This window comes from Wyeomyia smithii, chromosome 1 (genome assembly GCF_029784165.1).
Source record: "Wyeomyia smithii strain HCP4-BCI-WySm-NY-G18 chromosome 1, ASM2978416v1, whole genome shotgun sequence".
In the NCBI taxonomy this organism is placed as follows: Eukaryota; Metazoa; Arthropoda; class Insecta; order Diptera; family Culicidae; genus Wyeomyia; species Wyeomyia smithii.
Window position 1 is genome coordinate 143,482,935 of NC_073694.1, and position 12,683 is coordinate 143,495,617.

Sequence of the window (12,683 nt, forward strand, 5' to 3'; positions counted from 1 at the left end):
GATGTTTTGACTTGCATTAGAAAAAGGAGCAACCTAGTGGAACCCAGCTCACTTACGACAGAAAACCTTACTGTGAAGCATACTCAGCTGTCAAAATTCCGTTTGGTAAAAAAGGCACGCTTAAAGCTTGGTATGCAGTTGAAAAGAAAAGAGGTTCACGAAATTTCGCTCTTTATACCAAACAGAATTTTGACAGCTGAGAATGCTTCACAGTAACGATACCGGACGTCAGTGAGCGCATGATTGCTTTTGCTTTGTTCATCGTAAAACACTTGAAATCATTTGTTTATCAAACGCGATCTGATGTGAGACGACCAACTAACTGCCTGACTCTTTCAGTACCTGAATAATATCAGTGCTCATTATTCCGCGGCCGCGCAAGAACAAGTGACATGTCGCTTCACAGCAATGTTCACACCAAGTCAATTTTGTTTTCTCTTTCGGTTTATGATTTCTTAATGGAGCTAGCACAGACTAACAGACGTAACACTGGAACCTAGCTCCATCGCCACAAAAAACGTTCATTTCAAATTTTCAACCGAATAACAGTCATCGCGCGAAAACGTCGTCTGGGGCGCTGTCATGCAATCTCATACATATTTTGTAGTTCCCCATTTGACACATGCAGTAACGCTGGCGCTGATGTCGAAATACATGACGCAGCGCGAACACGACAGCAGATGGTGCTAGTGTTACTAACGTAAAGCACTGGAATCATCCAAACGATGATTTTATTGAAAATTTGTTCCACGTGTTATGTCTGTTAGTCTGTGAAGCTAGGTTCCAGTGTTACGTCTGTTAGTCTGTGCGTATACCATCTGCTGCCGTATTCGCGCTGTGTCATGTGTTTCGACATCAGCGCTAGCGTTACTGCATGCTTCAAATGAGGAATTACAAAATATGAATGAGATTGAATGGCAGCGCCCCAGACGGCGTTGTCACGCGATGACTGTTATTCGATTGGAAATTTGAAATGATCGTTTTTGTGGAGATTGAGCTAGGTTCCAGTGTTACGTCTGTTAGTCTGTGCGTATACCATCTGCTGCCGTATTCGCGCTGCGTCATGTGTTTCGACATCAGCGCCAGCGTTACTGCATGCGTCAAATGAGGAATTACAAAATATGTATGAGATTGAATGGCAGCGCCCCAGACGGCGTTGTCACGCGATGACTGTTATTCGATTGGAAATTTGAAATGATCGTTTTTGTGGAGATTGAGCTAGGTTCCAGTGTTACGTCTGTTAGTCTGGGGTACAAGGTTTGTACATCTTGATTTTTTTACCTTTCGATGCAGGGCCTTTCTCACATTTTCTTTGCTTAGTATCTATTTGGTTAAGTAACAGATTCTATGATTGTTTATTACAACTCATCATATCGAAGTCAGAAGTTTCATAATTTCGTATTTTGATATATTTACAAAATGCAATGGCAGATTAAAACATTCTCCGCCAGAGGAATGTATGGTTTCAGTTTGTGTAAGTAGTTATTTATACCATGCCTCGATTTTCGTTTCGCTTGTGCGTTTGAGTCCTCACTATGAAATATTTCAACTAGAACGCTTGGTCGAAGCTTCACGTGAATTCATTGTTCGAAGCTTTAGGAAATGTTTCATGTGCTGAAAAATTGCAAGCCTGGCAAGTTTTGACTTGCTACATTCGATTACGTTTCACATGAGAGCTTTCAGTTACTATCTGATTATAAATAATATTCAGTTATATTCAAACTATAATTAGATATCACTTTTCTTGTAGTTACATATTTCTACTTAATAAATAATTGTTTTCAGTTGCGCACACTAAAAGGCTCTTTCATATCGATTCGCTTGGAAAGAAAAACAGATTATTCACTGGCCGAATTCTCTCAAACAGTATTAACAATTATATTTTTGGATCAAGAGTTACAAAATTAGTTAGGTTGAAATCTTTTTACAATTAGAATAAATTATTTATAGTATTGGGCCTACTTACAAAAACTAGACATCGTTTCTGACACAAGGCACACACTTAACCGCTGTTTCGTGCCACGGTTTGCTGTCTTTAAATATCATGGAGCGTTTCACAAACATTCCGAAGGTTGCTAAGCAAATTCCATTACTTTACCTTTCCCCCAACGCTGTTGACAACATCGTGAAGGGTTTCATGCGTTCTCATTTTCACATTCAGTCACATATAATTTAAGTGATTCTCACATACGATCGCGTTTCTTCCCTTAATATTTTTTCAAAAACAAATGAAGCTCTTCTATATGTAAAAACAGAATACTTTACAGAATGTACACAATAGACCACAATTTGTTTCGCAAACAGAGATTGCGCGGGTCTGCTAATGATAAAGCCAGTTTGCCGGCAGCACGTAGTCCTTAATTGCATACAACGATTTGGCATACCAATGGATGCCTTCGTGTCGTGGCAAGCTTAAGCTGTTGTTTTGGCTGCTGAATTTAAAAAGATTCATAATTTTTCGTACCATTCTGTATGGTAGAAAACTGAGATGAGCTACCGTTTGGCTGTCGATGAGGGCGTAGCACGAGGCAGCTATTGAGTCGACAACCACCGTGCCCTCTCTAGTTAACGGCGCGTAGACTCCTTGCGATAGTTTGGTAGATATCCGGAGTACCCTCCGAGGTTCTAAGGTATTATCGATTGTTTTGACCAGCATATAGTCTCCTTCCTGGACTCGATCAGCAAAAAAGTAGCGTACTTGACCGAGTTCCTTCTGCCACACCATAACGAGATGAGCAGGAGTGACGGTAAGTTGCGCTCCGCCTTCGGCAACAATATGTACAAATTCTCGACTCTGAGCGGTATCTCGATCCATGAACATCATCACTTCACTGTAGACGGTGTTTCCTGAGCTGTCCACGCTTAATACCTTCTCACCAATCTGAAGCTCGCTTAGTTTTCGTTTTTCGCCGTTTACGGTTAGCACCGTACTGTCACCGGTGAAGCATCCACTAGCATGATTGGATTGTGAGGAATCTGTAAACAGAAAGAGACAAAATTGTAGTAATCATTACTAGTGAAATGGCTGGATAAAAGAAAGTAAAATGATAAGGGTTTTAAGGGAATCAGTATCGAATTCTACAAAGTACTGCAATAAGCTAATAGGATATACATATATAAGAAAAAAAAAAAACTGCAGAAAAGGTGCCGCGGCGCCATGCTGTGGTTTACGTTTTACTATCTGTAGATTTATTACACCCTCCTCCAGCCGCCCTGAGTATTTTCCTCCTTTTCCCACAGTATCCCAGTCTGGAGGGGTCGTATTTTCTCTTTCAGGTCGGTTTGTATGAATAAACGTAACAAGATTTAATTATCAGCGTGGGTTGGCTGCTCATCTTCGTTTGAGCTGATTTCTATCTCCTTTCCTTTAATACTTTGGTTTTCATGCGGGAAAACAGTTTGGCTTTTTGAGGTTACATGAATGTGGCCAGAAGGGAAAATAAACTGTATCAATGACAATGACGGGTAACAATAGCCCATCGGCAACAAAAGAAGGTGGAAAGAGGATCTGACAAGCCTCGGCCGGATCCTGTGTGAGGTCTTCTCGATCAAGGGACACCGAACACCGAATGGTTGCCTTTTTAGGTGCGTGCTCTCGTGTGTGTGTGTATGTGTGGTGATGTGATCGCTATCGCTCTACTGTCGTTCTGGTTGCGCATTTTGTGCGATGATTTTTCAAACCGAAAGGCCGAGGAGTAAGGACATTCTGCCGCTTTTGAACTAGAACTGGCGAGTGTATGCGCCCTGCAGTTCAATGGTTAATTGAATCACGGTAGGAAGGAAGAGATTTGGCCGAATTTTCGATTTATTTTTTCTTTATGCTGTGATGTTTTATGAAAATAGCCGGCCTTCTTTGAGGATGTGTCATAAATTACTTTTCATGTTTTGACAAGTATTGAGTAGTCTGTCATATCACATGAGTTTAAGTATGTTTTCAACATACCTAATTATATAAACATAATTTTCGTACATTTGTAAGATTTGGAACAATCTGCGAAGCATTTTGGAAAAACTCTGTTCCAGTGACGCGAGTTTAAAACTTCCAGAATAAGATAGTAACGGAAAAGTATACGAATAGAAATTAAATAATCCTATCGTGCTCAATCCGATCATGTTCAGCGACGAGTGAAAGTCCACGATAATCCATTTGGCTAACCAACTTTGTGAAAAGAATACCGTTCATAATTCTGTCAAAAAATCAATTTTCTAATAACATTATCTGTCCTAGATCACTGGCATTAGCTTGGTCTTTATTTAACAGCGTGAACGGGATCAGATGATTCTGAGAAACGAAAAAGGATTGACGAGAAAACAAGGATAGTATTTGTTAAGCTCTCGTAAGTTGCACTCTCTAACCACTGTGCGGTATCTTTGCGGCAAGTAAAGATTTGTTCAGGTGTTTGCTATTATCGTTTTCGGATAACCTCATAAGGATCACGAGAACCGGGCGAAAGCGGAGCATAAAAATAAGCAAACCACAAATCTTAAATGTAAATTTTGGTGTCCTCTCTTCTTTCGTTTCTGTTTGGCAATCGTTTTCATGTATTCGAGTGAGTTACAGCGTTTCAAAATGCCAACTCATGTGGTTTCTCAGTTCCATATTCCGTTCTCACCGGTAGTTGCAGTCGAGGCGAGTAACACAAAGCGAAAGCAAAATTTTTAGAGGTGTTCTGTTGTGGTGCTCAATAAAATAAACGGCCCGTCCTCAGAGCTGTGGTCGCAGCGCCGCTGGGTGCTGCCTGTCAATCGCTGGGACTGCCGCTGTATGCGTATGCTGAGTAAGCACCCATGTCCAGAGAGGCATCCTGCCGGGAAAACCAGTTTGCCTCTAGCGGGGTTGTTTCCCCGTTTAGCTGCAGGGTACTGTCCGATCGGTTAGCCCTGATGGACATCGGGGAAAAAATATCCAACAGTTCGAAAGCTCGGTAAGTCTTCCAAAAAAGGCACATATGAATGAAGTTTTGATTGGCGATAACCAGTTTCACCGCGATGTGATAATAATCTGTCGATTTGCTTTAATATTAATATTTTTATAAGAGAAAAATGCAAATTCGATTCGCTTCGTTGGTTTGTTTCTGCCCGCTGTCTACACAAGACAACTTAAGCATAAAATGGCGACCAATGGAAGGCGTTTCATTGATCAACATACTTTCGAGACAATTTTGCCGCAGCGAGTGGATGGAGCGGACATGAGCTTCTATCGGAGTTTTCGTGTTATGCGTTGTTATTATACACGCGAAAGTGAAGAACAAGATTACTTTTGTGGTTGTCAGTTTACTACTCGAAGAAATCCTTTTGTTGTTGTTTTTTAGATAACTTAACCTTATTTTATTATAGAGAGACGTTTGATAATAGAAGAAAAGCTCATAGATAGATCTTGGACTTTCCAAGGTTCCGATAGAGGTTTACAATATAAAATTCCCGTCGTTTATTACAAGCCACTGTACGGTTGCCATATAAACGCCTTCGAATATTATATGCACTAAGCCGATTCGGGGGGCCACACTCGAAGTTGTAATCCTCCAATATTGGCAGCTTATTAAATTGCGAAAACAAACAACATTCGAAATTGTTTGTCATACCATATATAAAAAACTGACCATATGCCGGAGAGCCACTAGTTCAACATTGCCGATAAGGTCAGCCAAGGGAATCGCATTTCAATGTTTGTGTTTTTGTATGTCTACAACTGTAAATAAACACTTGACAAGATTATTTTACGCGCTGGACAACGACAACGTCGGGCGGGAAGTAGGATGACAGAACGCCCATTTCGAAGCTCAACTGCTTGCTACACGGTAAGCCAGTTCACAAGGCCTTTGCAATTCCACTTGCAAAGTCTGGACCAAATAAGAAAAAAAATGGAAATTTCTCATCGAGTATTACTGCTGGGATTGAAGACCGAGCTCACGCTCATACTTAATGCTTTTGTTATTGTTATAATTTCACAACAAATAAATCTTGACATTTAGCGCTGGTGGTATGAATGATTTTTGACTTAATCCTTTGAATCAGTCTTGCTCAGTTAGGCAAGAAGATGAATGGAACGGATGGTACTTTTCATATGGATAAAGGATGGATATGTGACAAGAAACCCCGAGGAGGCAATCTGCATTCTCACGATATCGAAATTAAATTTATTTTCATCGTTGCGTTTTACATGTTGCCGCCAGTCTTGAGTTATTATGACTCGAACCGGCACGCCAGGCAGGGCGTCGTGTCAGCCTGCATAACGAGCATGATTTAAGGTTTCTTAATGGGATTCTCCTTTAAGAAGTACCGTCAAGGGACAACCTAAACGTCTTCGTTTTCCAGCGGCACTGCACTGTGCGATCCGTTACCATTTTCGTACCGAATGCTGTGAAAGATTTCCGACAATCCGCACTGCTGCAGGGTTGTATAAATCACAGTTGCAACACATTTGGCAAAAATGTATTGTCAGATGCACTTATTCACATTATGTACTAGATGAGTTAAGCATCATAACCTAGCATCAACCTAAAACAAGTGTAAGTTTAATTTACATCACACCGTCATATATGTCACACTTTTTTCTCTCGATAAGTTTTTATCAAATATTTCCTGCTTCTTGATTTTAATTACAATCAAACAAACTGAGCGGTTATCGTCGATTTTGCCTGTGATTTATGTTGTAAGATAACGGTACCAACAGAATTAGAGGAAAACAGGTGATACCTTGCGTCAGCAGTTAAAAACAATAAAAATAATCGATTCGCTTGTTGTTTAGCACATTGCCATCAAGCATGAATACTCTTGTTACTTAGTGAGAAAAAAAAAAGAGAATGGTTGTGGGCTTTTCGAAGGTACATGTCAAAAAACAAGTAACATAGAAATCTATCAAAAGTTATTCGTGTGACTAACAACTGCTCAAAACAGCGGTTGCTGTAAAATTATTGCGTAGCAATATGACCACGGACAACTTTCATTATACTATTGTAGCTATATGGAGAGGGGAGCTAACCGCGCTCGCTGATCTGGCGTGGCGGAAGAAGTTTTGCGCCGTTAACGCACCTAAAGCAATGCGTGGATTGCAGGTACCTAACCAAAGGTATCTGGCAAACGGTCCCAGACGTTGTTGGCTGCCGAAGATGACGAAGCATGGGTCAGGGTCTGCCGCCATTTTATTGATTGAAATTCTTTTGCGCTTCTCCCGTGCATTCCGGTTGAGGCCTTTTTGCTGCTGATATATTTCAGACGATGTAGCCGCTATAAGATGCGAGCCACTGCCTGCTGGTGCGCGTTTCATTTTTCCTCTTCAGTTCTTCTTGTTAGTGGCTCTCGAACAGCGGGCAGCGTAAGTAAAATGGTGAAGAAGAGTACGAAGGCTGCACACCGCAAGGGTGTGGGAAAGAGACCGACTGCAAAATTCATTGAGTTCAAGATGCCCAATGTTTTGGGCGGCTTCGAACAGAGGGAAACTACAAACGAGAGGAAAAAATGCTGCTCGGGTAAGCCATAGGCTGGCATGAATACACTTTGCGTGGTTTGCGGTTTCTACTTTTTGAGGAAGTGCGATGGTAAAAAGGAACTTTAAATTTGTCGGTTCGAGGGTATCGGTCATTTATTTTCACACGGATATCGACATATCAGAAACTTGTCTATAAGTCATTGTACATATCCTTAAGCAGGGACCTTGCTGGGAAATGATTATGGATGTTCTACTGGGAGGGAGAACTTCACATGCTTATACAGCAAAATATATGTCGTGACTTGTTCGAGTAAATGAATCCAAAATTATTTTTCTCTAATTTTGAATATGATTTCAAACTTAAACTTAAACTGAATGATTATGAAAGTAACGTTTTGATTTTTGTTTCGCTCACAGTTGCTGCATCTCACTCGTATCCGTGTGCAGATATTGCAATACAGACACGCAAACGCGCTCGACTCGTAGCCAGACGGGAGTAATGTTTTTGGCCTACTTTATATCTCGAGTTTCGCCGAAAATTAAAGAAGTCGAATTCGCCGAGTGTAATGAGAAAATGAGATTCGTTCCTCTCGTTAACTTAACGAAACAGCCTTCCCAAAGTTTGCCGCAGGTAATTCTTCATCAATGTTTATGCTATGGCCCGAAACCGTTTTAAACGTTATCCAGGAAGCAACATTGGTTAACTGAGTGTCTGTGGGGATTGCGAACGAAATTACGAAAATGGAAGATTCTTTACGACCTAACGGATTATCTCGAGGAACTATACTGTGGCTCAAACGTGAGAAGTCGCACGTTTACATTTTTAGTGTGAGAAGTACACTGACAAATTTCTACAAACTTTGTAAAATAACAGAAGCTCAAGCCAAGGATGATGGCTACCATGCGACATTCTTATTATTGTTGTTTATAAAGTAACAATTATCTTTTGTAATCAAAAGTAGGGAGCCAATAACCAGTATAATAGAATAATGAAGCACGGTTTAAATTCGCAACACTGTGTTTTTTGCGTTTTGGTTGTGAATTTACAAAAGTAGTTTTTAAGTGTTTTTACATAAATGTTTAAGATGTAATGCATCGAATGACGCAGACGGAAGTTTTTAATGCGTTTATTTTTCAAACCGTTCGCTTTCTGAAGATAAAACAAAAATAATTTAATTTTTTTTCATGAATCAAAAGAGAGAAAAAAATATTCATTTCGAAGAAATTCTCTCTTTTTACCGTTGATACATTCCATCAACCGGCGCACACCATCTTTCGTCACGCTCTTGACCAGCCGATTCCTCCAATTCTTCATCTGACCAACACCGCCGGTGACCGCAGCTTTAATTTTCAGTTTCTACCCATTGCAGCCCTTACTGCAATGGTAACTGCTTAGATCTGGCGAATACGTAACTATACTATGAGTCTTAGTGAAGGGCAAAAATCGCTTCTTCCTTTTGAAAATATCCGAATTTATGGACTTCTCTTTTTGGCGGATTTGTCAACGAAAATAAACTTGAATCTGGAACCTTGCCGCCTCCCTGACCCCCGGGATTTGTTTTAAAACGGTTTTCGGATTGCGTTTCGTCAGCCTATGCGTTCGTCTATGTTGCTTCAGACTTCGGTTGAGTTATCTACTTGCTCGGCGAAATTTGTACAGCAGTCACCATTAATTTTTTTTCGCCAAATCGTTATCCGAAATGCTGGAATTATTTTCTTGATTTTCTGTTTAACTGTGCCCGGGTGCTATTCTAAATGATCAGCGCTTTAAGCGTCATCCAGAGACGCTAGACATGTTGCAAGAAAATCTACACATCTGGTATTTATTAATTAAACATCACCATCTTCGACAAAAATATCGCACAGGCTGTAAACTAATTTTATAATATTCTAACAACTAAACTAGTCTACCGTGCTGGATCGAAACCCGTACAGTATCGAAATCCGTACACCTTGATGTTTTTCTTCAGTTTTAAGCATTACAAAAATGAAAACTCATATAAAAGTTACATGTACATGTCCGTTGAACTATTGGCTTTCTGTTAAATTGAACTATGCGCCAGTAGGCCATGAAATAAAAATATTAAAAATAAAAATCAATCGTGTATCGGTTTCAGTTGTCATTTCGTCGCATCGTTAGAGATTTCACTAAGGAAACGTTCTTCAGATAAAACCGTTTTTCAAGTGGGATATAAGTGTTTTACTCTGTGAATCTTTTTGAAATCGATTGAAAAGGTAAGTCTTTGTCATTTTCGAGCTGTGTATTGTCTGGTAAATAGTGTAAACTGTATTTATTCATCAAAAACTGTGCCGTACGGATTTTGATCCTTGGTAATCGCTTGAATCTAAATCCGTACAGCGTGTGTATCATGCATATTTTGTTGAACTTTCATCCTTGTTTTCAGCATTTCATGGAAGAAAACAAGCATAAATATACGGCAAACGATCCCGAAAGAGCTGTGACAGAAGTGCGCGAGGGAAAGTCGAACCGGGAAGCTTCGAGAGGTTCCGGCGTTCTAGTGACTACGATAAAAGAGCCGTAACTTATGGCTACGAATCTCAATCAAAACGAGTTCCACCAACCTTCACTGGTGGATAGGAAGATATGGATCATGAAGTGGGGTATAGCAATCGGGGGGCCCGGGGCATTTGCCCCCTCCTTAAATCTGGGCCTGGAAGAAGGCGTCTTGCAGCTGGTAGTTGAGAAAAAATTTGTTTTTTATGTCGAAGCATTCAATTGGGACCTATAGCTATTCCAGTTCTTAAATATCATTAAAAGAAAGCCGCAAAACTTGATTTTCAAAAAAAGTTTATCGTTTTCCTTCGATTTTTAGACGAAAAATAAAAAATTGCTCGAAATTTTGGGCATTTCGACATTCAATATTTGAAGGACAACGATAAACATTTTTTAAAAACATGTTTTGCACAGAAAGCTGCACTATTTCAGCTGATATAAAAATTAGAAAATCGTGTAAAACTTTAGGAACCAATGGACCGCCACAATTGTTTTTTTTGCTTTGTGTAGAATTTTATAAGAAGTAATTCTTACTCTACATGCTCAAATAAACAAATAATAAATAAATATAATATATTTATTCGTAAATTTAAAGATAAATTGAAAAATAAAATTCATTTACGTACTTCTATATCTATACGGATTTTGATTCACTGCTGTACGGTCTTTAATCCAGTCTATATCGCGTGCGTGCGGATTTCGATTCAAAAGTGTTGTCCTATATGGATTTCGGTTCCTGTATGGATTTCGGTTCAGACGAAAAACTGCGTACGGATTTCGATTCAAAACATGTTCTATTCAAACATGATTTTTTCGAGTTTCAGAGTAGTTTAAATCATTTCGCTTGAAAATAGTGACAAAATATAAGTAGACCTATAAGTTAACATGTCAGTTTAAAGCAATATGTAATTTCTTGATTTTATATTGACCGTTGAAGATTATCATGTGCTTAAGTGTACGGATTTCGATCCAGCACGGTACTAGTGCGGTTTTAAAAACACTTTTAACCACGTTGAAATCGAATTGGTCGTACACATCGTTGAGCGAGCAAATACATTTCTCCAAGGGATTGTTGTTTCCATAATTCTGTGGTAGTATAGTTCCGGAAACGACGAGGAGGGACATTTATCGGCATTTGCTGGAGTAACGCAGAGCAGTCAATTACTCCTTGAAAAACATCAAAAACGAAGAGACGCTGCGCTTTATCACGTCTGACTGACAGCGACTCTAAACATATAAGAGGACATCTATCAGGGTAAGGGGGAAGCTCGACTGGGTCGTTCCAAGGGAGTGACAATAACACGAACCGTACAAATTTCTTCGGCACGCGCTTAATTGCGAGGTTTTGTCCTACGCAGTGCAGGGGCCAAACAGGCGAAACTTACTCCAGAATGCTGCGGACCAACGTGCAATAGCGTGATTTTATAGCAAAAATGTCCGTGAACTCAGAAGCGTGACGACGAATACATCTCAGTCAGAAAAAGGTTTGGCAGTCATAACTCCAATATGGTCATTGATGAGATCTTCGTCAATGGCCACACTGAGATCGCAGACAGACGAGACACGTTGGAGTGCTTCAGCTCCTATACTGTACTGGTGATAAACTGGATTGGCAGAGTGCATTTTGTACTGTCGACACGCATAACATTATCATCGCACCAAATCAGCAGAATGTTAATGTCTTTGTGTGGTCATCCGTAGACGCAACTACACGAAAAACTTTCAGGTCATCGACGGAGGAGAGATTGAAAGAGGATATGAGCAGGTACAGATCATTCACGTAGATTTTAAATAACCGCGGTCCAAGAACACTACCTCGGGGCACGCCACATGTGACGCAAAATGAGTGGGATCGAACTGAGTTGACTACGACATATGAGGTGCGGCCGGACACCGCGTCGATTTGCCTCCCCATTTCCATTTCCCTTGATAGTGTGGTACAACATAGCACATCACGTTTGTTGTCGTTGAACGATGTCTCCAAAAACCGTGCTGGCTGTCGGAGATGAGAGGTGCTGATGCCGTATACGGTAAGTTGTGCACAAGTTTCTCAAAGACTTTGCCCAAACAAGACAAAATGGAAACACCACGATAGTTTGTTACTCGATTTACGTTAGCGGACTTGTGAATTGGAGTGACAGATGCAGTTTCCCAAATTGCCGGGAACGTCCTTTCACGTAGCGGTTGGAGCTGACAGTTCTGCATAGCATTTTTCCAGGAACAGCGATGGGATGTCGAGGTTATCGATGGCAGTCCTCACTTCATCCGATGTGAACTGGATAAAGGGAAGGTTGATGTCTTGTGAGGGAATTGATTGTTGATGTGTTGTGTGATCTTCATTTACTTCACTTCATGACAAAGTTTTGTTGATCACTTCTACCTCCCAGGTAAATACCACGAGATAAAGCAGCCGAGTAAAAATGAGCATTCAAAACTAGTATTGCAAATTGAAGAACCTAGAAACCTAGATTTTACATTGATAATGATTCTCGAAAGTGATGATGTACGCGATCAAATGAACACGCAACCAAATATAGCTGTCAGTGAGATGGCCGACAGTGTTGCAAGTTTTATCGATGATGTCTGATCACCGAATATTTCACGGTCGAAAGGCTCAGTTAAACGTTAGGAGTAAAAATGTGTTATTTAATCAAATAATAAAATTATTTTTCTTTCACTAATCTCGATTACACTGGTGAATTCAAATTCGTAGGAATGACCAAAAAGTTATAATCTTTC

The 12,683-nt window shown here is 40.1% G+C and overlaps 1 protein-coding gene across 1 annotated transcript in view; it reads right to left on the reverse strand.

Moving 5' to 3' along the window:
* Nucleotides 1-1,370: 1,370 nt before the first annotated feature.
* The window catches only part of LOC129726795 (protein hedgehog), a 32,802-nt gene continuing 21,489 nt past the window's right edge, over nt 1,371-12,683 (reverse strand). Inside the window, exon 3 of the mRNA XM_055683906.1 lies at nt 1,371-2,976. Coding sequence (XP_055539881.1) covers nt 2,321-2,976 — 656 coding nt within the window. The 3' untranslated portion in view covers nt 1,371-2,320. The remainder of the gene's footprint in view (nt 2,977-12,683) is intronic.